Source organism: Schistocerca cancellata, chromosome 5 (genome assembly GCF_023864275.1).
Source record: "Schistocerca cancellata isolate TAMUIC-IGC-003103 chromosome 5, iqSchCanc2.1, whole genome shotgun sequence".
NCBI classification, from domain to species: domain Eukaryota; kingdom Metazoa; phylum Arthropoda; class Insecta; order Orthoptera; family Acrididae; genus Schistocerca; species Schistocerca cancellata.
This window is the reverse complement of record NC_064630.1, coordinates 37511905-37539562: the sequence shown is the minus strand read 5'-3', so window position 1 is coordinate 37539562 and position 27658 is coordinate 37511905. Positions and strand designations below refer to the sequence as shown.

Here is a 27658-nt window from a genome sequence, read left to right as displayed (position 1 = left end):
TGTTCAAAAGTCATAATATATGTATCAGTTCATGACATCTAGTCTTCCAAATTTACTGTCTCTGATGGACACATGTCCAGATCATGCGCTCCCCACATCCACCACTGCTGGCGGCTCACATCCAACTGCGCAACGCTATGCGTTGTTCACATCCAACTGCCCACCACTACAATAGCGAATATTTCAACAATGCCAACCAGCCACAGACTGCACACAGCACAGTCAATGATTTTCATACAGAGCGCTACGTGGTGTTACCAACAAAAAAACGTAAACAGCCTACTTACAACATCTACATCTACATCTACATCTACATCCATACTCCGCAAGCCACTTGACGGTGTGTGGCGGAGGGTACCTTGAGTACCTCTATCGGTTCTCCCTTCTATTCCAGTCTCGTATTGTTCGTGGAAAGAAGGATTGTCGGTATGCCTCTGTGTTGGCTCTAATCTCTCTGATTTTATCCTCATGGTCTCTTCGCGAGATATACGTAGGAGGGAGCAATATACTGCTTGACTCTTCGGTGAAGGTATGTTCTCGAAACTTTGACAAAAGCCCGTACCGATCTACTGAGCGTCTCTCCTGCAGAGTCTTCCACTGGAGTTTATCTATCATCTCCGTAACGCTTTCGCGATTACTAAATGATCCTGTAACGAAGCGCGCTGCTCTCCGTTGGATCTTCTCTATATCTTCTATCAACCCTATCTGGTACGGATCCCACACTGCTGAGCAGTATTCAAGCAGTGGGCGAACAAGCGTACTGTAACCTACTTCCTTTGTTTTCGGATTGCATTTCCTTAGGATTCTTCCAATGAATCTCAGTCTGGCATCTGCTTTACCGACGATCAACATTATATGATCATTCCATTTTAAGTCACTCCTAATGCGTACTCCCAGATAATTTATGGTATTAACTGCTTCCAGTTGCTGACCTGCTATTTTGTAGCTAAATGACAAAGGATCTATCTTTCTGTGTATTCGCAGCACATTACACTTGTCTACATTGAGATTCAATTGCCATTCCCTGCACCATGCGTCAATTCGCTGCAGATCCTCCTGCATTTCAGTACAATTTTCCATTGTTACAACCTCTCGATACACCACAGCATCATCTGCAAAAAGCCTCAGTGAACTTCCGATGTCATCCACCAGGTCATTTATGTATATTGTGAATAGCAGCGGTCCTATGACACTCCCCTGCGGCACAGCTGAAGTCACTCTTACTTCGGAAGACTTCTCTCCGTTGAGAATGGAATGCTGCGTTCTGTTATCTAGGAACTCCTCAATCCAATCACACAATTGGTCTGATAGTCCATATGCTCTTACTTTGTTCATTAAACGACTGTGGGGAACTGTATCGAAGGCCTTGCGGAAGTCAAGAAAAACGGCATCTACCTGGGAACCCGTGTCTATGGCCCTCTGAGTCTCGTGGACGAATAGCGCGAGCTGGGTTTCAAATGACCGTCTTTTTCGAAACCCATGCTGATTCCTACAGAGTAGATTTCTAGTCTCGAGAAAAGACATTATACTCGAACACAATACGTGTTCCAAAATGAAGGGATGCAGTTGGTTCCTAACTGTCAGCATGTCTTCGATTACTGCCACAGGTCCCGTGCAAGCGCACGAGAATGTCTGCCATAGCATAACACCGCCCCCCCCCCCCCCCAGCCGGCGCCCGTGACGCGCTGCACGTTTCAAGCCGCCTTTCACCTCGATGATGGCGTTTTTGTAAACGACCATCGACCTAATGTGGCTAAATGTGATTCAGTCGAAGAGCCAACACGTTTCCACTGATCGACAGTCGAATTCCCATGGTCCAGTGCCCATTGCAAATGTAACTGACGATGTCATTAGGTCTACATGTGAACATGTGGGGGTGGTCTACTGCGGAGCTCCATGTTTAACAGTGTACGGTGAACGTTGTGCTCCTAAGTCCTTGTACCAGCATTACGCTCTTTTGGCAGAGATGCCACAGATTACCATGTATCCTACTTTACCGAGGAGACAGGCCTCCGAACCCCACGTTCTGTGAAGAGTCGAGGACGTCCAGCCGTTTAGTACCTAATCTTAGTTTCACTGTCCTTCTACACCTTTCCGCAGATGCTCACGACAGTAGTACGTGACCATTCTATGAGCTCCGCCGTTTCCGAGATACTGGTTCACAGACTCTACATCATAATAATCTTCCCTTTGTCAGAGTTACGTATTTCAATGGATTTCCCCACTTGCAGCCCGTATCTTCGCCAGTGTGATTCCCTGTCCGCGTGTGCTCCGCTTACATACTTTTGTTACCGCGTCACGTGCCCGCGACACCATCAGAACAGCGTCGCGATTGGCAGTGGTCACAATGTTTTGTCGTCTGTTCGGGCCTACAGTGAAACTTAGCAGGCTTAGGGAAATGTAAAGCTCGGAGGAAGAAGACGGCTTCCCATAACAGCAGAAGACGTTGATGTGTCTGGAGCCCACATAACAACTTCAGGAATGAATACGTAACGCAACGTGTGGGCAAAATGATTGAGGAACTCTCTGCAAGAACTCAGCAATCCATCGTGTGTGTGAATAAGCCCCCTTGTAGATAGCTAAACAAACACTGTTTTTTTGCCCTGTTTCACAGTTTTATTATTAATGTTACTGCACAACCTAGGTTCCGGGTTATAAGCCCAATTTCAAGTACATTACTGATTCCCTATTGCGAATACGTAGAAAGAAGGATCCTTTATTGTATGATTATATGATAGCGGGACAAACACTGGTAGCAGTTACTTCTGTAAAATATCTGGGAGTATGCGTACGGAACGATTTGAAGTGGAATGATCATATAAAATTAATTGTTGGTAAGGCGAGTGCCAGGTTGAGATTCATTGGGAGAGTCTTTAGAAAATGTAGTCCATCAACAAAGGAGGTGGCTTACAAAACACTCGTTCGACCTAACTATTGTCTGAGGAACATAGAAAAACACAGTGAAACCCTTTGATTTCACGATGTTACTTATGCTATTTGATGTTTTTCCTATAAAAGGTAATTTCTTTTCAAGTTTGTCCCCTGTGGTTTTCATTGGGGATAATAGTGATCTGGCTTCCCTCTTCACCTTTTTAAGTAATATTTTATAAATGCTGTTGGGGTTTAATTCGTTATTCGTGGCTATTGTTTTTATTGTGTTAAGTTCCTGGTCAAAGTCTTCTTGGGACATAGGGATAGAAAGGAGGCGGTGGATCATGTGGTGGAATGCTGCACATTTGTAGGTTGTAGGATGTTGGGAGGAAGCCGGGATGAATGTGTCAGTGAAGGAATCTTTTCGTAATTTTTTAATTTACGGTTACTGTCTTCTATCTTTGAAACAATGTCCAGGAAATTTATACTGGGCGCCCCCGAACTCCGTGCCTCTTATGTTAGTGTGCCACTGGTTTATATTTTTCACAGTGAAAGACTATGTAGATACTGTGCCACAATCATTGTATACAAACATTTTTAATACGGTGGAATGTTGTTTGAATCAAAATTATTTCTATTTTCTAGGGAGCTATTATCAGCAAGCAGATGGTCTGGCAATGGGCTCACCTTTATCCCCCTTACTAGCAGAAATGTTCATTACAAAATGTAATAATGTAATAAATCTACAACGACTGGCAGAAATGTGCGACAAAGGGATTACTTGCCAAGTGTCAATATCATTAAAACAAAAAAGGCACTATCTGTTTCCAATTATTTGAATGTAGACTTTTTTGTGTATTAATGTGCTGAGTTCGATACTACACCGAATATGTATATAATGTGCATAATCACAAAAATTCTTAAGGGTACTGTACGTACTGTATTTCCCTATAAAAATAATATACCATGGAATCCGTAATCAGAGCGTTAAAGCTATCTAGAACAGCACTCGCGGAATCAAATACAATTTTGGTGAATTGTGGGTTCCCGAGCTGTCAGCCAAGCAGGGACAATGTCTTTTTTGGTCACTCGCTGTGTACGTAAGCTCATGTTCTGGACCTAGAGCGCCGCACTCTAACGACAGCAGTACCAGATGCAACGACTACCTGCATCTCTACGTCTATACTCTGCAAACCACTGTGAAGTGCATGTTAGAGGCTACGTTTGTTCCTGTTCTATTCAATTATGGAGCGCGGGAAGAATGGTTGTTTGAATGCCTCTGTGCTAGCAGTAAGTATTCTAATCTTACCCTCACGATCCCTATATGAACGATACGTAGGAGGTTGCAGTACGTACCTAGAGTAATCATTTAAAGTCAGTTCTTGAAACTTTGTTAGTAGAGTTTCTCGGGGTAGTTTACCTCTATCTTCAAGAGTCTTCCAGTTCAGTTCCTCCAGTATATCTGCGACACTCTCCCACAGATTAAACAAACCTGTCACTATTCCTGCTCCCCTTCTCTGTATATGTTCAACATCCCCTGTTAGTCCTATCTGGTACGGGTCCCACACACTTGAGCAATACACTAGAACCGGTCGCACGAGTGATTTGTAACCAATCTCCTTTGTAGACCGATTGCACTTCCCAAGTACGGGGTTATTACGAATGATTGAAGCGATTTCACAGCTCTACAATAGCTTTATTATTTGAGATATTTTCACAATGCTTTGCACACACATACAAAAACTCAAAAAGTTTTTTTAGGCATTCACAAATGTTCGATATGTGCCCCTTTAGTGATTCGGTAGACATCAAGCCGATAATCAAGTTCCTCTCACACTCAGCGCAGCATGTCCCGATCAATGAGTTCGAAAGCATTGTTGATGCGAGCTCGCAGTTCTGGCACGTTTCTTGGTAGAGGAGGTTTAAACACTGAATCTTTCACATCACTATGTGTGAAACTTGCCCACACGCGTTCAACCGTTTCTTCGCTCACTGCAGGCCGACCCGTTGATTTCCCCTTACAGAGGCATCCAGAAGCTTTAAACTGCGCATACCATCGCCGAATGGAGTTAGCAGTTGGTGGATATTTGTTGAATTTCGTCCTGAAGTGTCGTTGCACTGTTATGACTGACTGATGTGAGTGCATTTCAAGCACGACATACGATTTCTCGGCTCCTGTCGCCATTTTGTCTCACTGCGCTCTCGAGCGCTCTGGCGGCAGAAACCTGAAGTGCGGCTTCAGCCGAACAAAACTTTATGAGTTTTTCTACGTATCTGTAGTGTATCGTGACCATATGTCAATGAATGGAGCTACAGTGAATTTATGAAATCGCTTCAATCATTTGTAATAGCCCTGTATTATGCCAATAAACCGAAGTCCACTATCTGCTTTACCCACAACTAGGCCTATGTGATCATTCCAATTCATAACCCTACAAAGTGTTAAACTCAGATATTTGTATGAGTTGGCTGATTCCAGCAGTGACTCACTGATATTATTCTCATAAGGTACTACGTTATTTCGTTTTTTGTAGCGGAAAATTTTACATTTCCGAACATTTAGAGCAAGTTACCAAGGCGAGTGGTGAGGCGATGGCAGATACAACACTAAGGAAAACACTGGAGGAATCTTCAGGAAGCACTGTTCATAAACAAAGGCTGTGCTTACAAAATTTAGTTCGACAGCTCCTTTAGTTACGTTCACTCGTCCGAGATAACTGGAAAAGACGACTTAAAGGAAGAGAAGATTCAGTCAAGAGCTGCACTAATCGTCACAAACTTGTTTGCTCAGCTCCTATAGAGCGTCGCAGAAATGGTTTACCAGCTCAAGACATCCAAGCGAGGAGCTGACTTTCTTTTAAAATTTCAACATTCAACATTCCAAGACGAAAGAAGAAACGTATTATTCCTCCAAGATATATCTCATGTCGTAGAGATGATTTTAAAATAAGGGAAACTTCCTCTTTACAAATAACTGTGGGATCTGTACCAAATAAGGCTATCAGAGTTACTTGAACGTTTACAGAGAAGGACAGCACCAATGGTGAAACATTTGTTTGACCCGTTGGAGTGTCACAGAGATAACAGAGAAGCGGAAGAAACTCAACTGGCAGACTTTTGAAGACAGGCGGAAACTATCCCCAGGAAGTGTGTGAGCTTTCTATAAAAGTTTGTCTGTTTGTAATAAAACTGAGTATATTGAGTTCAGAATCTTTCTCCTCATGTAACGTGCCCTTTGGATAACGTATTCAGTTGCTGGTTGTCCCTGTGTTGCGCATGTGAACGGTGCCGTGAAATAAAACTTTAAACTTCGTGATATGCAAAATTTGAAATAAAGAAACTGAATCTAAGTAAGTGGCAAAAGGAACTAATTGTGTGCTCAATGGAAACTGTATAACTAAAATTCATTACCGAAACACATCGTGAAAGATACTTGATACGAAGTGAAGTGTTCGACTTTGAATATCCACAAAAATAAATTACTGCTCTACTCGGAAGAAAATAACTGTTTGAAATTACCGACACTGTTCACTGAAACTAATCTCCTTGCTAACACGATACCCGACGATCCCGACTACACGCTGTCCGCTCAAGAATGGAAGGTGAGGCTTGTCCTGAAATAAAAGTCACTTACCTCTTGCTCAGCAAGCTGGTTTGGTGTCCGAACTACTGACGTTATCGAAAGCAAATACAGATCAGCAGATGCAGCAGCAGAAGGGAAATAAACTGCCCACTACTGATTTCTTTCTTTTTGCTTGTCAGAAACAATCGGTGACTTCGTGTGGTAAGGAGCAACACGCACCCGACAAAATATTCAAAACGTTACTACGAATCGTGAAATTGGGTTTAATTTGACAGAAAATCCTTCTTGAGACATCACACTCTGATTATTGACAAAAACAAGACTCCAATAACTACAAAATTCTCTTAAGAAAAAGAAAAGAAAGAAAAGAACATTTCATCCAATTGAGTTATTCGTGACATAATTAAAAACAAAGAAGTTAAATTGAGATTAATTATAAAAATTATTAATTCTCTGAAGGACAAAGATTTCCTTTAATTAATAGTTCTGACAAACAAACATTTCATTCTTGCGAATGCCTTCCTTACCTTTAAAATCCTCCAAAATTTTGTCCATCAGTATAAAGAACGAGAAAGTATTATAAAAGAGTTTCCCTCTCCATAATAAAGTCTTCTAGATAATTTCTCCCAGGTTCACACAAAAAAGATCTCATTCTCTGAAAAGCTCAAATGCTCGCTACAAAGTCTCAAATAAGAATGACCGGGGCTGCAAGACTGACTGACCTCCAAATGAACCACAGATACAACTAAACACGGATTCAAGGATCTTATCCACGACTCACACAGTGCGCTCACTCATCTTTGTCCGAGTACAGTGAAAGGGGATTATTTACAATAGCAGGAAACAGATGAGAATGTTACAAGCCTACTTACAAAGTTTCAAGAACTGGTTTCAAATAACGACTAAGAATATGCCATAAACCTTCACGTATGGCACCTGCAAGGATCCTGAGTATGAGAATAGATTGATTACAGCACGCACAGAACCATTTAAATCGTCGTTCTTCCCAGGCACCATGAATGGAACGGGAAGAATCTCTGATGACTGGTACAGTGGGAAGTACCATCTGCCACGATCTTCGCAGTGATTTGCGGAGCACGGATGTAGACACAGGTGTGGATTCGCAGGCATTCGTCACACACACAATTCTCAAAAGGAATAGTGCTTGGGAAAATTTCAGTTGGTGATATGTCGTACACCATCAACCACATATCGTAAAATGACATTCGATTTCAGACGTACATACGAGGTGCATTCAAGTTCTAAGGCCTCCGATTTTTTTTCTCCGGACTGGAAAGAGATAGAAACATGCGCATTGTTTTAAAATGAGGCCGCATTCACTGTCAATACGTCCCAGAGATGGCAGCACCGTACGGCAGATGGAATTTTACCGCCAGCGGCGAGAATGAGAACTGTTTTAAATACTTAAAATGGCGACGTTTTCCTTACTTGGACAGCGTGCAATCATTCGTTTTCTGAATTTGCGTGGTGTGAAACCAATTGAAATTCATCGACAGTTGAAGGAGACATGTGGTGATGGAGTTATGGATGTGTCGAAAGTGCATTCGTGGGTGCGACAGTTTAATGAAGGTAGAACATCGTGTGACAACAAACCGAAACAACCTCGGGCTCGCACAAGCCGGTCTGACGACACGATCGAGAAAGTGGAGAGAATTGTTTTGGGGGATCGCCGAATGACTGTTGAACAGATCGCCTCCAGAGTTGGCATTTCTGTGGGTTCTGTGCACACAATCCTGAATGACGACCTGAAAATGCGAAAAGTGTCATCGAGGTGGGTGCCACGAATGCTGACGGACGACCACATGGCTGCCCGTGTGGCATGTTGCCAAGCAATGTTGACGCGCAACGACAGCATGAATGGGACTATCTTTTCATCGGTTGTGACAATGGATGAGACGTGGATGCCATTTTTCAATCCAGAAACAAAGCGCCAGTCAGCTCAATGGAAGCACACAGATTCACCGCCACCAAAAAAATTTAGGGTAACTGCCAGTGCTGAAAAAGTGATGGTGTCCATATTCTGGGACAGCGAGGGCGTAATCCTTACCCATTGCGTTCAAAAGGGCACTACGGTAACAGGGACATCCTACGAAAATGTTTTGAAGAACAAATTCCTTCCTGCACTGCAACAAAAATGTCCAGGAAGGGCTGCGCGTGTGCTGTTTCACCAAGACAACGCACCCGCACATCGAGCTAACGTTACGCAACAGTTTCTTCGTGATAACAACTTTGAAGTGATTCCTCATGCTCCCTACTCACCTGACCTGGCTCCTAGTGACTTTTGGCTTTTTCCAACAATGAAAGACACTCTCCATGGCCGCACATTCACCAGCCGTGCTGCTATTGCCTCAGCGATTTTCCAATGGTCAAAATAGACTCCCATTCTGCCTTCGCCGCTGCCATGGAATCATGGCGTCAGCGTTGTGAAAAATGTGTATGTCTGCAGGGCGATTACGTCGAGAAGTAACGCCAGTTTCATCGATTTCGGTTGAGTAGCTAATTAGAAAAAAATCGGAGGCCTTAGAACTTGAATGCACCTCGTACTTCAGACTAAAAGCTACTCAAGGAAGCATAATTTGCAAAACACAGTTACTTAGTGATACTCCTGAAGCAGGCTTATAAAATCTATATTCCGTGTGCACCTCGCAAGTAATTTGTTGGTGCCTTCAAGACTGACTCAAACACTTCATTAAATTGTCGAAAAAATAGTAACCATGTTGACCTACTCTCTGACGCGAAAGAACTTGCCCCCCTTCTAACAGCCGTGTACCGCAAGTCTCTAGAGGAACGGAAGGTTCCAAATGATTGGAAAAGAGCACAGGTAGTCCCAGTCTTCAAGAAGGGTCGTCGAGCAGATGCGCAAAACTATAGACCAATATCTCTGACGTCGATCTGTTGTAGAATTTTAGAACATTTTTTTTTGCTCGAGTATCATGTCGTTTTTGGAAACCCAGAATCTACTATGTAGGAATCAACATGGATTCCGGAAACAGCGATCGTGTGAGACCCAACTCGCTTTATTTGTTCATGAGACCCAGAAAATATTAGATACAGGCTCCCAGATAGATGCTATTTTTCTTGACTTCCGGAGGGCGTTCGATACAGTTCCGCACTGTCGCCTGATAAACAAAATAAGAGCCTACGGAATATCAGACCAGCTGTGTGGGTGGATTGAAGAGTTTTTAGCAAACAGAACACAGCATGTTGTTATCAATGGAGGGACGTCTACAGACGTTAAAGTAACCTCTGGCGTGCCACAGGGGAGTGTTATGGGACCATTGCTTTTCACAATATATATAAATGACCTAGTAGATAGAGTCGGAAGTTCCATGCGGCTTTTCGCGGATGATGCTGTAGTATACAGACAAGTTGCAGCATTAGAAAATTGTAACGAAATGCAGGAAGATCTGCAGCGGATAGGCACTTGGTGCAGGGAGTGGCAACTGACCCTTAACATAGACAAATGTAATGTATTGCGAATACATAGAAAGAAGGATCCTTTATTGTATGATTATATGATAGCGGAACAAACACTGGTAGCAGTTACTTCTGTAAAATATCTGGGAGTATGCGTGCGGAACGATTTGCAGTGGAATGATCATATAAAATTAATTGTCGGTAAGGCGGGTACCAGGTTGAGATTCATTGGGAGAGTCCTTAGAAAATGTAGTCCATCAACAAAGGAGGTGGCTTACAAAACAGTCGTTCGACCTATACTTGAGGATTGCTCATCAGTGTGGGATCCGTACCAGATCGGGTTGACGGAAGAGATAGAGAAGATCCAAAGAAGAGCGGCGCGTTTCGTCGCAGGGTTATTTTGTAAGCGTGATAGCGTTACGGAGATGTTTAGCAAACTCAAATGGCAGACTCTGCAAGAGAGGCGCTCTGCATCGCGGCGTAGCTTGCTTGCCAGGTTTCGTGAGGGTGCGTTTCTGGATGAGGTATCGAATATATTGCTTCCCCCAACTTATACCTCCCGAGGAGATCACGAATGTAAAATTAGAGAGATTAGAACGCGCACGGAGGCTTTCAGACAGTCGTTCTTCCCGCGAACCATACGCGACTGGAACAGGAAAACGAGGTAATTACAGTGGCACGTAAAGTGCCCTCCGCCACACACCGTTGGGTGGCTTGCGGAGTATAAATGTAGATGTATATGTAGATGTAGACTTCATTCAAGCAGGTAATGACAAATACAGCTAAACGGAAAAGAAAAAATCAGTATATCTACTAGAATACCACTACAGCTCGAACATGGAAACTCATTCAACGTCATTTTGTATCAAATTACAGAAAACCAACAGAGCCTCCCAAACAAAATTAGAAATAGATATTTGAAAATTTTCGAATCTGTGGCAGTAGAGTGGCTAGTGAAAGCAAGTAAATATTTAGAAAAACGAAAGAAGTCTGGCACAAATCACAGGTAGTAACACTGATTATGCGGTGGAACGAACCGATGGGCTGGTGTACCATTTACGCAGCGCCATGCGTAGAAAGCTCTTAGAAGAATTGGAAACTTTTAACTATAATTCTACTATTATAACTGAGTGAAAATAATGGCAATCATTGTGTTACTTAGAAACTATCTGACTTGTAAATTCCGGTTACATTGTCGCCTATGTACTTTGAGCTAGAATCGCCTTTGCTACCATGCTTGTGAACACGAACATTAACTGTGTAAATTACTTTCAGTAAGTGTTATTCCAATTAATCTTAACTGAACCTATCTGTAAACGAGACTGAGCATAAAGAATCGTCATTGATAATGCGCAGAAAGCCTATGTCATGAAACAGTAGCACACAGTAGCTAACTGTTGCGTCTTGAAACTGTGCCGAATTAGAAAAACGCATCTACTGAATTCGTATGAAAATTTTGCGAATGAAAACTGTTTCTAATTTCTCTCAAAAAGTTCATTTATGCCCTAAAATGATTTCTCTCCTTCCAACGGATAACTCGGATCTACATTACCTGCATGCTGCAAGAGTATGAACAGGCGAACTGCATGTAACTGAAATGAACCATTGCGCGGGAAACCGCTTTATCTAACTTCAAGCTGCTTTTGTGAGTTAAACTTTTTTTATCTGTTTGGAAACACTGCTCATTGTCCGTGCAATAGTGCAGGGCGTGACATTGCAAGTTTAACCAGATTTCATTTTCATTTAAGAGTGAGCACTAGCTCCTGGCAAATGTCTGCAAATGAATGAAGAGTATTAGGATATTATATTAAATTCTTTTAATGGCGTGGAAGTGATTCGAATTAGCATGAACTATAACTGTTCCTCAGCATTATCATACGCCACAAAATTACTTTTACGCACAATATTTAAATTAACTTAAAATTTACTCTTTGCTTTCCTAATGAAACATTTTAACTTACAGTAGTGGGAGAGAGAAATAGAACACATGCCTGATAGTTCACCGTTGGTACCAATATATAGACATTGTTAAACAAAATAAAATCTTTACATTACAATGCTTCACAGTAAGCGCTTGCAGCAAATAAAAACTATATTCATGTAACTTTGTCTGTCTACGAAATCATCTCAAAATCATTCTTTATCCTCAATCACATCAGGGAGCATCTCAAACAAGGTTCCTCAGTCAGTAGCGACACAATTCTCTCTCTCTGCCTCTGACTCACTCGCTCCACCGAGCTCTACCAGCATATAAGAGGTACAGGCTCTCGATAAGAGGTTCTCGATAGTACTACTTCTGGTAGCCAAAAAATACGGACCACTCATGTCTCCAGGCATGCAAAGATACTTATGTAGGCGAACGTACTAAACAAATTGATATTTCTCACAATGCAAGCACATATCAAATTATATGATATTAGTTGATAACTTCTCAGAGATGACGCAACAGTGTATGAGACGCTGTTATCCAATAACAATTGCAGAGGTATCTAACTTAAATATGAATGAACATCTACCCGGTGTGTACAGTGGCAACAAACTATAAATGTTGAGAAATGTTATGTTGCATATTTCACTAAATATAAAAATGTAATAGCCTTTGGTTGTAGACTAATGACTCTCATCTGGAGATCCTCGTTTAGTATTGATACGTAGGAGTAACGAGGGTTGAAGATATGAAATGAAACGATTACTCGAACTGCAAAACAGACGGCAGGCCTTGGTTCCTAGATAGAAAGCGAGAAATCTGTGGAAGACAAGTGTACGGCGTGTATTGGAGTAATGTTGCAACTTGTAAGATCCATATCATGCGCGTTGACGTGTACTCGTTAACTATACCCAAAATGAAAACATTGCCATAGACATACACTCCTGGAAATTGAAATAAGAACACCGTGAATTCATTGTCCCAGGAAGGGGAAACTTTATTGACACATTCCTGGGGTCAGATACATCACATGATCACACTGACAGAACCACAGGCACATAGACACAGGCAACAGAGCATGCACAATGTCGGCACTAGTACAGTGTATATCCACCTTTCGCAGCAATACAGGCTGCTATTCTCCCATGGAGACGATCGTAGAGATGCTGGATGCAGTCCTGTGGAACGGCTTGCCATGCCATTTCCACCTGGCGCCTCAGTTGGACCAGCGTTCGTGCTGGACGTGCAGACCGCGTGAGACGACGCTTCATCCAGTCCCAAACATGCTCAATGGGGGACAGATCCGGAGATCTTGCTGGCCAGGGTAGTTAACTTACACCTTCTAGAGCACGTTGGGTGGCACGGGATACATGCGGACGTGCATTTTCCTGTTGGAACAGCAAGTTCCCTTGCCGGTCTAGGAATGGTAGAACGATGGGTTCGATGACGGTTTGGATGTACCGTGCACTATTCAGTGTCCCCTCGACGATCACCAGTGGTATACGGGCAGTGTAGGAGATCGCTCCCCACACCATGATGCCGGGTGTTGGCCCTGTGTGCCTCGGTCGTATGCAGTCCTGATTGTGGCGCTCACCTGCACGGCGCCAAACACGCATACGACCATCATTGGCACCAAGGCAGAAGCGACTCTCATCGCTGAAGACGACACGTCTCCATTCGTCCCTCCATTCACGCCTGTCGCGACACCACTGGAGGCGGGCTGCACGATGTTGGGGCGTGAGCGGAAGACGGCCTAACGGTGTGCGGGACCGTAGCCCAGCTTCATGGAGACGGTTGCGAATGGTCCTCGCCGATACCCCAGGAGCAACAGTGTCCCTAATTTGCTGGGAAGTGGCGGTGCGGTCCCCTACGGCACTGCGTAGGATCCTACGGTCTTGGCGTGCATCCGTGCGTCGCTGCGGTCCGGTCCCAGGTCGACGGGCACGTGCACCTTCCGCCGACCACTGGCGACAACATCGATGTACTGTGGAGACCTCACGCCCCACGTGTTGAGCAATTCGGCGGTACGTCCACCCGGCCTCCCGCATGCCCACTATACGCCCTCGCTCAAAGTCCGTCAACTGCACATACGGTTCACGTCCACGCTGTCGCGGCATGCTACCAGTGTTAAAGACTGCGATGGAGCTCCGTATGCCACGGCAAACTGGCTGACACTGACGGCGGCGGTGCACAAATGCTGCGCAGCTAGCGCCATTCGACGGCCAACACCGCGGTTCCTGGTGTGTCCGCTGTGCCGTGCGTGTGATCATTGCTTGTACAGCCCTCTCGCAGTGTCCGGAGCAAGTGTGGTGGGTCTGACACACCGGTGTCAATGTGTTCTTTTTTCCATTTCCAGGAGTGTATATGAAGCGCCAGTGATATCTGAAAAGCTCCCAAAAGTAAGACCTATATCTATTAAAGAATACTGTTGTGCCACGAAAACACTCTAAGAATTGGCAATAACTGTTTTTAAGGAAACAACAGATAACTTTAACTGCACACATTTTACATTGCAGGAACGGTGAGTTGGACCAATTGTACTACCCACAATGGTATACTAATAATCATTTCTCCCATGCTTTCTCGGTTAATATACTATGAATAAAATTTTTAATTGGGTGAAAGATCCCCTTTATTCTTTTCTTAAAGCCAGTTGCAAAAATGCCGATGTGAATGTGAATACTTTGAAGATTATTTCCAAGTACTGGAGAAAATTTAATACCAGTGGTAATCGGACTCAGACTGCAGTTTAGCGTGATAACAAGATACTGCACGTGGGGCGAATTGTTTATGGCAGTAACTTATTACGTACTGTGTCTTCACGCATTTACGTTCAACACAGGAATTCGACAAGCTCTCCTGCTCATCCGCTGAATCTTCGACTCTCAAAGGAATTGCTTTCACTCTTAGCATTACTCGTCTGCTTGACAACAGATATTTATCATTAAATACCTCGGCCGTGCGGTCACATTATATAATGTGCTTAACTAAAGTGTTGCAATAGATCAGCGTCAAAACGTCAACCAGTTAACAAGTGTTCTACGCCCTAACGTTTACTACGAAGATGGAGAACTAGACCAAAATTAGGCTGTGGTTTTAATCGAAGATTAATGTGAAAAATCGACGTTTCAGTTTTTAGGATAGAACCAAAAAAGGAACAGAAATTATATTCGTGGGTAATTCTGAACAGAGATGAAAGGGAATTAGATTCTTTGACTGTATTATGTTTTCCATCTCGGCAGGATGCGTAACAGGCCCTTTCACTGTATTGTTTTTGGAACATAAATCTACTACTTCGCCACTGAAGTCACGTTTAGGAAGTATACGGTGTAGAAGAATGGAGAAACGTACTAAACTTGCACCATAGTAAATGGAAATGTAATATATTTAAAATGGCATTCACACGACTGAAGCTTATAATTTCCATTTTAAAAAATATGTGGATATCAGAATGCAAGATACAGTGATGTGCAAAACTTCCGCGTGATGTGTCACTACCAAACAATATAGCTCGATGAGACTTGAACGATACATAGAGAGAACTGCTATAGAATAATACAAAAGGTGACTGAAAGAAATATCCAATGAGAATATTCTGTTGAGAATGGACTTTCTGATCATGATGCTCAGCTAGTTACAGTATATGACATAGCTCCATTCAGTAATTCAAAACTACCCTCCAAAGTTGTGCGTTCAATTAATGAGTCAACAATTAGAAATTTCAGAGAAAATCTTCAGCAGTTAGAGTGGGATGAGGTGTACAAGGAACCCGATGCTAATTTAAAATATAACTTATTTCATGATACACTTGTAAGAGAATTTGAAAACTGTTTCCACAAGGAAGTAGTTAAATCTAATTATAAAAAGCTATACAAAAAACCTTGGCTTACTAAAGGAATAAAAATTTCTTGTAACCACAAAAGGGAACTGTATCCAACAACAAGAAAGAGTAATGACCTAGAAACAGCCAAATAATATAAAAACTACTGTGCTACATTAAGAAAGGTTATTAAAAAGTCCAGAAGCATGTGCATCATGTCTGAGATTAATACCTCTGATAACAAAATCAAAACAGTTTGGAATATTATTACAAGGGAGACAGGATAACCAAGAGTACAGAATGATGGCATCACCATCAGAGGGAATGGAAACTTGATAAACAACAAGCCAGAAGTCGAAAACATTTTGAATAATCATTTTTTAAATGTTGTAGAGAAAATAGGATCTAAATATTCATTAGAAGAAGCAAGTCAGTTGATGGAAGAGGCCTTACCCACTCCATTGGATACAATTGAAATTCCACCCACCTCTCCATCTGAAATTAGGAAGATAATAAACTCTCTCAAGAATAAAAGCTCACATGGGATTAAGGGCATTTCCAGCAGGATAATAAAAGCTTGTTCCCAAGAAATAAGTGGGATTCTTAGCCACATATGTAATAGCTCTCTGAAGCAGGGTATTTTCCCAGATAGACTGAATTATGCCATTGTTGTACCACTGCATAAAAAAGGGAATACGTCTGATGTCAACAAATACCGCCCAATCTCTCTTCTGACTGCCTCGGCCAAAATTCTTGAAAAAGGAATGTATTATAGAGTAGCTTCACACCTTTGTAAAAATAAAGTTATAACAAAATGTCTGTTTGGTTTCCAGAAGGGTTTTCAACGGAAAATGCTATATATACTTTCACTTATGCTATATTAAATGCTCTGAGTAACCGGAAGTCACCTGTTGGGTTTTTTTGTGATATATCAAATGCTTTTGATTGTGTAAATCATGGAATACTTCTAGATAAGCTCAAGTACTGTGGTATGAATGGGACAGTGCTCAAATGGTTTAAATCATACCTAACTGGAAGAGTGCAGAAAGTTGAAATAAAGAGTTCACATAATAAGCAAAAAACTGGTGATTTCTCAAACTGGGGAACAATCAAGAATGGGGTGCCGCAAGGTTCGGTCTTAGGTCCTCTGCTGTTCTTAATATATATTAATGACTTGCCATTCTATATTCACGAAGATGCAAAGCTGGTACTTTTTGCCGATGATACAAGTGTAGCTATCACACCCGAGAGACAAGAATTAACTGATGAAATTGTAAATGATGTTTATCAGAAAATCATTATGTGGTTCTCTGGAAATGGGCTCTCATTAAACATTGAGAAAACACAGTATATACAGTTCCACACAGTAAATGGAATGACCCCATTACAAATATAGACTTCGATCAGAAATCGGTAGCTACGGTAGAATATTCAAAATTTCTAGGTGTATGCATTGATGAGGAGTTGAACTGGAAAAAAACACACTGAGGATATACTAAAACGTTTGAGTTCAGCTACTTATGCTATTAGGGTCATTGCAAATTTTGGCGATATACAACTGAGTAAATTAGCTTACCACGCCTATTTTCATTCTCTGCTTTCGTATGGCATCATATTCTGGGGTAACTCATCATTGTGTAAAAGAGTGTTCATTGCACAAAAGCGTGTAATCAGAATAATTGCTGGAGCTCATCCAAGATCATCCTCCAGACACTTATTTAAAGAGCTAGAAATCTTCACTGTAGCCTCACAATATATACACTCCTGGAAATTGAAATAAGAACACCGTGAATTCATTGTCCCAGGAAGGGGAAACTTTATTGACACATTCCTGGGGTCAGATACATCACATGATCACACTGACAGAACCACAGGCACATAGACACAGGCAACAGAGCATGCACAATGTCGGCACTAGTACAGTGTATATCCACCTTTCGCAGCAATACAGGCTGCTATTCTCCCATGGAGACGATCGTAGAGATGCTGGATGCAGTCCTGTGGAACGGCTTGCCATGCCATTTCCACCTGGCGCCTCAGTTGGACCAGCGTTCGTGCTGGACGTGCAGACCGCGTGAGACGACGCTTCATCCAGTCCCAAACATGCTCAATGGGGGACAGATCCGGAGATCTTGCTGGCCAGGGTAGTTGACTTACACCTTCTAGAGCACGTTGGGTGGCACGGGATACATGCGGACGTGCATTTTCCTGTTGGAACAGCAAGTTCCCTTGCCGGTCTAGGAATGGTAGAACGATGGGTTCGATGACGGTTTGGATGTACCGTGCACTATTCAGTGTCCCCTCGACGATCACCAGTGGTATACGGGCAGTGTAGGAGATCGCTCCCCACACCATGATGCCGGGTGTTGGCCCTGTGTGCCTCGGTCGTATGCAGTCCTGATTGTGGCGCTCACCTGCACGGCGCCAAACACGCATACGACCATCATTGGCACCAAGGCAGAAGCGACTCTCATCGCTGAAGACGACACGTCTCCATTCGTCCCTCCATTCACGCCTGTCGCGACACCACTGGAGGCGGGCTGCACGATGTTGGGGCGTGAGCGGAAGACGGCCTAACGGTGTGCGGGACCGTAGCCCAGCTTCATGGAGACGGTTGCGAATGGTCCTCGCCGATACCCCAGGAGCAACAGTGTCCCTAATTTGCTGGGAAGTGGCGGTGCGGTCCCCTACGGCACTGCGTAGGATCCTACGGTCTTGGCGTGCATCCGTGCGTCGCTGCGGTCCGGTCCCAGGTCGACGGGCACGTGCACCTTCCGCCGACCACTGGCGACAACATCGATGTACTGTGGAGACCTCACGCCCCACGTGTTGAGCAATACGGCGGTACGTCCACCCGGCCTCCCGCATGCCCACTATACGCCCTCGCTCAAAGTCCGTCAACTGCACATACGGTTCACGTCCACGCTGTCGCGGCATGCTACCAGTGTTAAAGACTGCGATGGAGCTCCGTATGCCACGGCAAACTGGCTGACACTGACGGCGGCGGTGCACAAATGCTGCGCAGCTAGCGCCATTCGACGGCCAACACCGCGGTTCCTGGTGTGTCCGCTGTGCCGTGCGTGTGATCATTGCTTGTACAGCCCTCTCGCAGTGTCCGGAGCAAGTGTGGTGGGTCTGACACACCGGTGTCAATGTGTTCTTTTTTCCATTTGCAGGAGTGTATATTCACTTATGAAATTTGTTATTAACTATCCGAACGAATCCAAAGGTAATAGCAGTGTACATGGCTACAACACTAGGAGAAAGGATGATCTTCACTACTCAAGGTTAAATCTAACTTTAGATCAGAAGGGGGTAAATTATGCTGCCACAAAAGTCTTTGGTCACTTACCTAATAGCATCAAAAGTCTGACAGATAGCCATATAACATTTAAAAGGAAATTAAAAGAATTTCTTAATGGCAACTCCTTCTACTCATTAGATGATTTTTGGATATAGTAAGTGGGTAATTTCCCAACCTCCACAAAAAAAAACTATTGAGTGTCATGTAATATTTTGTCTAATGTAATATCTTGTATAGACACCTTTTATTAACCTGACACGTTCCACATCATTAGGAAGTGTCGTATTCATGATCTATGGAACAAGTACTAATCTAATCTAGAAGAACCGGAATGACACGTTTAGACAAAGAAAACAATAACATTGGAGTCATGGCGATTTATGATGGTCTCCTGTGATGCTGATCACCACAGACGGCACAGTATGCTCTGCAACGTCCTCCAATGCTGGCCACGAAGTTTGTTAGAAGTTATTGTGGAAGGCCGTTCCATTCCTCCACCAGTGCGATTGACATCTGGTGGATGGTCGATGGTGCCTGTGGAAATACTGTAGGACGTCTGCCCAACGTACACTACAAGTGCTCTGTGGGATTTAAGCCTGAGGGAACGGACAGATCAGTCCATTTGCCCAATATCCTTTCAATCCAAGTGCTCCTACACGTACCTGTTCGATGCGGTCGGGTATGAAGCTGGGCCCGAGTACACCCTTGAAAAGATTCACATAGTGAAGGAGTGCAGAGTCAGATGGCGTTCATCGATCAGTGCACCATGCTCCAGGATTTGGAGGTCGGTACGCCCATGCAACATTATACCTCCCCATCACGACACCTGGACCACTAGTACAATAATGCTCGACGATGATCCTGGGCGACTTACGTGTTCGTACGTATCGGCCACATGGTGGCGCGTCCGGAATCGGTAAGCAGACTGAATGTGCTCTGATCCGAGAAGAGCACGCGACCCCACCCCTGGTTGGTACAATCCCTTTGCTCTTTGCACAATGACAAATCTTTGAAAACAATTCACTCACTGATTAACGTTATTGTGACACTGAACTTATCCTCCGCTTGCGTCGTTTCAACGGTGAATTCGGATCTGACTGCATTTTTCTGGAGGTGCTCTTGGAGCGAGGGGACATTCAGCGAATTGCCTGTATTGCCCGTTTCCCCGACTTAAATCCCATATAGCATGTATGGGATGCAGCGTATTGTAGCAGGTCAGCGTGTACTAACGACCATCCAGCAGTTAACCTCGCTGGTGGAGCAACGGAATGCCTCACCGCCTTCTGACCAACTTTGTGGCCAGTGTGGCGACATGTTGCGGTGCAATCATTGCTGCCCGTGGTGATCACACACCCTCTGAGGAATCCTGTGCCACATTTTGCAACAAAGTCGCTTACTAAGTCGGGCAGCAAGGAGAGGAAGCATGCTCGAATCAGCAGTGTCCCGGAAGCCATCATGAATCGCACTGAATTCAATGTAATTACTGCCTTTTCAGTAAGAAGTGTCATTTCTCTACGCTTCGCAGCGTATTTCTTTTAGTTACCTTCCGTACTGTGTTGTACTGTACTGTACTATACTGTAGCAGTTCTTTTATGCATGGCCCAAGTTTCATTGACCTGTGTTGGTGACACATCATGCGAAAGCTATTTTCTTTCTTACTACTGCAACATACCTGAATGACTCATGTTACATGAGGAACGAAGAACCCAAACACTGTAACGTTTCTTGTGGAAGTTAAACTCAGATGGTTTAAGCCTGGTTTAGAGGATTAGGTTGTATGCCGGAGGTGACAGTCACATTTCTCATCTTCCTCAACTATACTAACTTCAAAATGTACTATAAAATTGTCCCTGATTATCTGGAATGTCATTTTATGATGTGGCAGGAAGTTGAGTCACAATAATAATTAAGAAATGTCGTACAACGCAGATGATCCTTTATTACGTCGCTTTTACATCGCAGATCGAGAAAATTCAGGATATTTTGGAAAATTTAACTTTGGTTGAGCAGACGTCTGAAGAGAAGAACTCAAAAACTCCAGCCGAAGATCTTCCTGAAGAAGTCGGCGATGGCGTCCACGTCGATACCGGCGTCCCTCAACATCTGGATCATGTTCTGCACGGCCTCCAGCTCTCCCACGCGCAGCACCAGTTGCTGGAAAAACAAGAAGATAAGTGATTTGATCTTATCGAGAAGTGATTAACAAACATTGACAAGGATGTGCCAGTGTAATTGGGACTTACATGGAACTCGTCCGAGCTGAGCCTGTTGATGAGTTCAGCAAAGTCGGGGCTGGTCTCCAGCTTCTCGTTGTAGAGAGCCTTCAGCTCGTCGACTGGGAGAATGGCGAGGATCTCATCGAGCATGGACTTGAGGCTCCTGCTGCTCCTCCTCATTCGGCTGGCGGGTCTTGAGATCTGAGGAATGCCCAGGAAGTCGTGGATCATGTTGAGGAAGCCGTAGGGGTCAAGGCCCGAGTCCTCGAGGAAGTTCAGCAACTGTGGAAAAATTTGAGCAATCAGAAACTTTGTCATGTAACATCTTGTAGGTGGACGACGCGTCTAATGGAGCGATGCTTACATCGTACAGCTCGGGCTGCTGGTCAATGTAGACGACGATGCTCTCGAACTCGTCAGACATGAGGTACTGGAGGGCGGCCTGCACCTCAGCATCGTTGGCGACGTAGTTGAGGACGATGTTGACGATTTCGTCGACGGGAATGAGGGCTAGGAAGTCGTTCAGGTCATCTTGGAGGTTGCGGCTGGATTTTTTCGCTGGGAACCGCTGGATCATCTTGAATGCGGCGAAGGGTGCTGTAAAAAAATGCGAAATAACTATTACTGCAATAACCATGGTTTGATTCTATATAACAATCGATGGATACAAGTTGTACGACAGTTATTCATCATGGACGTGATTTTGTTGAAGGTTACAGCCTTGCCTTCCGAGAAAGCAGTTAATTAATCTGTGGGGTTTGCCTATTGCTACAAAACATAAAACTGAGCAGCCATCTCAAGAGGTAAGTGAAGAATGTATTGCTGATAGCTCATGAAGTTGCACGCAACACTAATGACATCCATATATTGAATGGGTGTAAAATACTTTCAGTTACCTAGGTGCTATTTAGGAAGAGATCTCTACGGTCTGGAAAAAGAATTTACGCTCTCTCTTGTCTCTTTCACCTTTACCAACAACACAAATCATCACCACAGTGAAGAGGCTTAGCACACGCCCCATACAGTCGTACTAAAACAGTTGACGCAAAGTAGTGGCAGCCTAAGAAGTTCGAAAATTTTACAGTTTTCGCTGAGCCTAACGTTAATAATAATGCCATCAGTACTACGCTTCGTCCAAAATTTTTATTTATAAACGGACTCGTGTCCATACAAGCGTAGAGATAAATGTGAGGCTACGCTTCGTCCAAAGTTTTTATTTATAAACGGACTCGTGTCCATACAAGCGTAGAGATAGACGTGAGGCTGTAATGGAAACCTAACATTTAGAACCATTTATGTTATCTAAGTAACTAGGTTCTTACCCTTATCTTTTCCCATGTACGCTTGCATTAGATATGACGCACATGTATGTTGGACTGTCAGCTGGTTTCCACGATACGACTTCAGGGTGGATGTCAGATTTATCTGTGGTGTTCAGCCATAAGGCATGGTCATTATGGAATATTTGTACATGGCACAGGTTCTCATATCCACACCTAACGCTATGGGTGATAGCTGCAGTTATATCACCCATGCAGTATTTTTATACAAATAATGAGTAACGCACATGAAAAATTTGGTTGAAATTGCTCCAAAAAGTTCCAAGGTCTGCTTCTGTCTCAACCTGTATAGTAAATCAGTAAACCAGGATTTGATGAAATCGATCCAATGGCCGTGCATATCATGTGGAATATATACACCTAAATATCCATTACTTGTATTCTTCTACAGATAGTTTTGGCGTTATGTATGGAAAACAGAAGTCAAGATATCGTTAGTACATGAAGTCAGTAGTATATTTTTGTGTCGTTCACAGCATTCAGACAGATTATAGAACTAGTACTAGGTTCAAGTAAATTAAGCGTATATTTGTAGAATGAAGCAACAGAAATTGCAAACCTGTATTTAGACATTATTATCATTAAAAAGTTCACTATTCAGCACTTACTTTCTTTTGAGGCCCAGCCGAAGATCCTCCTGAAGAAGTCGGCGATGGCGTCCACGTCGATGCCGGCGTCCCTCAACATCTGGATCATGTTCTGCACGGCCTCCAGCTCTCCCACGCGCAGCACCAGTTGCTGGAAAAACAGGAAGATAAGTGATCTGACCTAATCGAGAAGTGATTAACAAACATTGACAATGATGTGCCATTGTAATTGAGACTTACGTGGAACTCGTCCGAGCTGAGCCTGTTGATGAGTTCAGCAAAGTCGGGGCTGGTCTCCAGTTTCTCGTTGTAGAGAGCCTTCAGCTCGTCGACTGGGAGGATGGCGAGGATCTCATCGAGCATGGACTTGAGGCTCCTGCTGCTCCTCCTCATTCGGCTGGCGGGTCTTGAGATCTGAGGAATGCCCAGGAAGTCGTGGACCATGTTGAGGAATCCGTAGGGGTCAAGGCCCGAGTCCTCGAGGAAGTTCAGCAACTGTGGAAAAATTTGAGCAATCAGAAACTTTGTCATGTAACATCTCGTAGGTGGACGACGTGTCCAATGGAGCGATGCTTACATCGTACAGCTCGGGCTGCTGGTCGACGTAGACGACGATGCTCTCGAACTCGTCAGACATGAGGTACTGGAGGGCGGCCTGCACCTCAGCATCGTTGGCGACGTAGGTGAGGACGATGTTGACGATTTCGTCGACGGGGATGAGGGCCAGGAAGTCGTTCAGATCATCTTGGAGGTTGCGGCTGGATTTTTGCACTGGGAACCGCTGGATCATCTTGAATGTGGTGTAGGGTGCTGTAAAAATGCGTAATAAATATTACAGCCAGATCTTGGTTTCGATTTGTGTAGCAATCAGTGGATACAATATGTATAACAATTCTGTATGAGTAATCCTTTACCCATTTGTAACCATGCGTTCCGAGAACGCATGCACTTAAGCTCCATGGGTTTTTCTATTCTATCAACACACCGAACTGTGCAACAGTCTGGTGGGGTAACGGCATGGTGTATTAGTGGTAGCTCATTAATTTGCACCCAACATCAGTGTCATCCATATATTTAATGGGATGTAAAATACTTTCAGTTAACTAAGAGGTAATTAAGAGAAGTGACTACGTTCTGGAAATGCTTTTCACTTTCTCCCTTGTGTCTGTAACCTTCTATCACCAGTACAAACTATCACCACAGTGAATAGGTTGAGCACAAACCCCAAGTATTCATTTGTAAAGTGATGACACAACCTGGCGACAGACTAAGAAGTTTGAAAGATTTGCATTGTTCTAAATTTTTATTTAAGATATAAACGGGTTTGTGTTCGTAAGAGCGTAAAATGAACGAAAGATTGTAATGAAAAGCAAACATTTTGTATAATTTATAGGTAACTACCATTTTACCCACGGCTTTGTCCGTGTATGCGTGCGTCATGTATGTCGCACACACATATCTCTGACGCTCTCGTGGTTTTAGCCATACAACTCCAGTGTGGATGTTAGATTTGTTCATGGTGTTTAGCCCTGTGGCTTGATGAAACAATCCCTAAACACATTGATAAAAATATGGCTTGGTCCAGTGCTCATCCTCTCGACGTCGTTGACATACTGAACAGCAGAGATAAGGAACTAACTTCACCTCATACTTAACAAACAATCTAAGTCATCTACTTACAGGAAGTAAACATCAGTAGATCGTTTCAGAACTTTTTTAAATATCGTTTTTATGTATGCATATACACCTTACACATCCCTAAAGGCAAAAGTGGTATCTTACTTACACAGTACCTTTACATACATAAGTGATGTATTTACGAAATTTGACTGAAATTGCTCCAGGTGTACCTGAGTTATGCTTTTGTCTCACCCCTTTTCATCGCACCCTCTGCCTTAGTGACGCTACGGGGGTTGCAGTTGCTTTTCGCGTGTTGCAATGATAGGCCTACGTGTGCCACATTTAGTAGAAATTGCTTGAGGCGTTAAAGAGATGGGATTACATGTCAGTATTTCTGTGTCCCCCATCCCCGCCCTTCCTACACACATACACCTAGGGGCGAAACGTCATCAGGACTGTCTCCACTGAGGCTAGCGACCCCAAAAGCTGCGGATGCAATACCAGTATAGGTCGTTATGGAATATTTGTACACGCCACAGCTCCTCATCTCGACACCCAACCCTACAGGTGAGGGCTAGGGTTATAGTACCCACACAGTATTGTTATACAAGTAATGAGTAATGTATATAAACACTGTGGTTGAAATTGCTCCAGGCAGTTCCGAGATCTGCTTCTATGTCAACCCGTTTACACTCTCACCTCTATGCAAGATACGTGTCCTTTCTTTTGCTCAGTGCATCTTGTGCTTCTTTCCATGCAGTAAATTATATGCATACCAGGTTTCGTTGAACTCTGTCCAGTGGTTGAGAATAAGTGTGGAACGTACATATCTAAATATTCATTACATATATTATTCTACAGATTACAGGTATTGTTGTTGTGGTCTTCTGTCGGAAGACTGGTTCGATGCAGCTCTACATGTTGCTCTATATTGTGCAAGCCTCTTCGTCTCCGAATAGCTACCACAACCAACATCTTTCTGCTTACTGTATTGATTTCTTGGTCTCCCTCTACGATTTTTAGTATTCCCGCCCCCTTCCCCACACACATACACACTTCCTTACATTACTAACTTGGTCATCACTTAATGTCTCAGACTGTGTCCTATCCTGGCGTGGTCAGGGATTTTCTCTGCCTCGTGATGACTGGGTGTTGTGTGCCGTCCTTAGGTTAGTTAGGTGTAAGTAGTTCTAAGTTATAGATGACTGATGACCATAGATGTTAAGTCCCATAGTGCTCAGAGCCATTTTTAGACTGTGTCCTATCAACCGATCCCTTCATTTGGTCAACTTGTGCCATAACTTAGTTGTCTGCCCAATTCTGTTCAGTACCTCCTTATTAGTTACGTGATCGACCCATCTAATCTTCAATATTCTTCTCTAGCACTAGATTTCGAAAGATTCTATTCTCTTTTTATCTAATCTGTTTATCGTCCATGTTTCAGTTCCGTACATGGCTACACTCCAGATAAATGCCTTGATAAAAACTTCCTGACGATTTATATTCGGTGATAGAAAATTTCCCTTCTTCAGAAATTATTTATTTGCAATTTCCAGTCTACATTTTATATACTGTTTACTTCGGTCATCGTCAGTTACTTTACTGCTCAAATAGCAAAACCCATTTACTACTTCAAGTGCCTCATTTCCTAATCTAGTTCCCTTAACATCCCTTGATTTAATTCGACTACAACCCAGTATCTTTGTTTTACTTTTGTTGGTATTCATCTTACATCCTCCCTTCAACACACTGTCCATTCCGTTCAACTGCTCTGCCATGTTCTTTTCTGTCTCTGACAGAATTCTAATGTCATTGGCAAACTCCAAGTTTTTATTTCTTCACCCTGAACTTTAATTTCTACTCCAAATTTTCATTCGTTTTCTTTAGTGTTTGTTCAATGTAGATATTGAATAACATTGGGGACAGGCTAGAACCCTGCCTCACTTCCTTTTCAACCAATGCCTCCCTTTCATGCTCCTCGACTCTTATAACTACAGTCTGGTTTCTGTACAAGTTGTAAATAACGTTTCGTTCTCTGTATTTTACCGCTGCTACCTTCAGAATTTCAAGCAGAGTATTCCAGTCAGAATTGTCGAAGTTCCACAATTGCTGTAACAGTAGGTTTACCTTTCTTTAACCTATCTTCTATGAGAAGTCGTAGGGTCAATATTGGATCGCGTATTCCTACATTTTTCTGGAATACAAACTGATCTACCCCGAGGTCTGCTTCTACCAGTGTTTCCAGTCTCCTGTAAAGAATTCGCGTTGTACTTATTAAACTAATAGTTCGGTAATTTTCACATCTATAGGAACTGCTGTCTTTGGAATCGGAATTACTACATTTTTCGTGAAGTCTTGAGAGTGTTTCGCCTGCGTCATACATCTTGGACACACCCTATGGAAGAGTTTTGTCATAGCTGACTCTCCCAAGGCTATCTGTAGTTCTGACGGAATATCGTCTTCTACTGGGGCCTTGTGTCGGCTTAGATCTTTCAGAGCTTTGTCAAATTCTTCTCGCATATCGTATGTCCCATCTCATCTTGATCTACGTTCTCTTCCCTTTCTATAATATTGGTTTCATCTCTTCCTTCCACCTTTCAGCTTTTCCTTCTTTGCTTAGCACTGGTTTACGTACAATCAGAGTTCTTGATATTCATACAGCAGCTTCTGTTTTCCCCAAAGGCCTGTTTAATTTTCCTGTAGGCGGTATCTATCTTTCCATTAGTAAAATATGCTTCTAAATCCTTACGTTTGTCCTCTAGCTATTCCTGCTTAGCAATTTTACACTTCCTGTCAGTCTCATTTTTTAAACTTTGTATTCCCTTGCACTTGATTCCTTTGCTGCATTTTTAAATTTTTTTCTTATTATCAATTAATTTCAGTATCTCTTGAGTTATCCAAGGATCCCTACTACGCTTTGTCTTTTTACCTCTTTGATGCTTTGCTGCCTTC

General features: G+C 43.2%; 1 protein-coding gene across 6 annotated transcripts in view; it reads right to left on the bottom strand.

Moving 5' to 3' along the window:
* LOC126188871 (uncharacterized) overlaps window positions 1-27658 on the bottom strand; it is a 164910-nt gene that overhangs the window by 58538 nt on the left and 78714 nt on the right. For 4 of the 6 annotated variants that reach the window (XM_049930526.1, XM_049930525.1, XM_049930528.1 and 1 more), the window contains exons 12-13: window positions 23748-23896; window positions 21524-21607 (exon numbers count right to left, since the gene is read on the bottom strand). In XM_049930526.1, the coding sequence (XP_049786483.1) occupies window positions 21524-21607; window positions 23748-23896 (233 nt within the window). Of the gene's footprint in view, window positions 1-21523; window positions 21757-23107; window positions 23238-23326; window positions 23582-23663; window positions 23897-27658 lie in introns of all 6 variants that reach the window. The other 2 variants (XM_049930530.1, XM_049930529.1) reach the window with 1 other exon arrangement.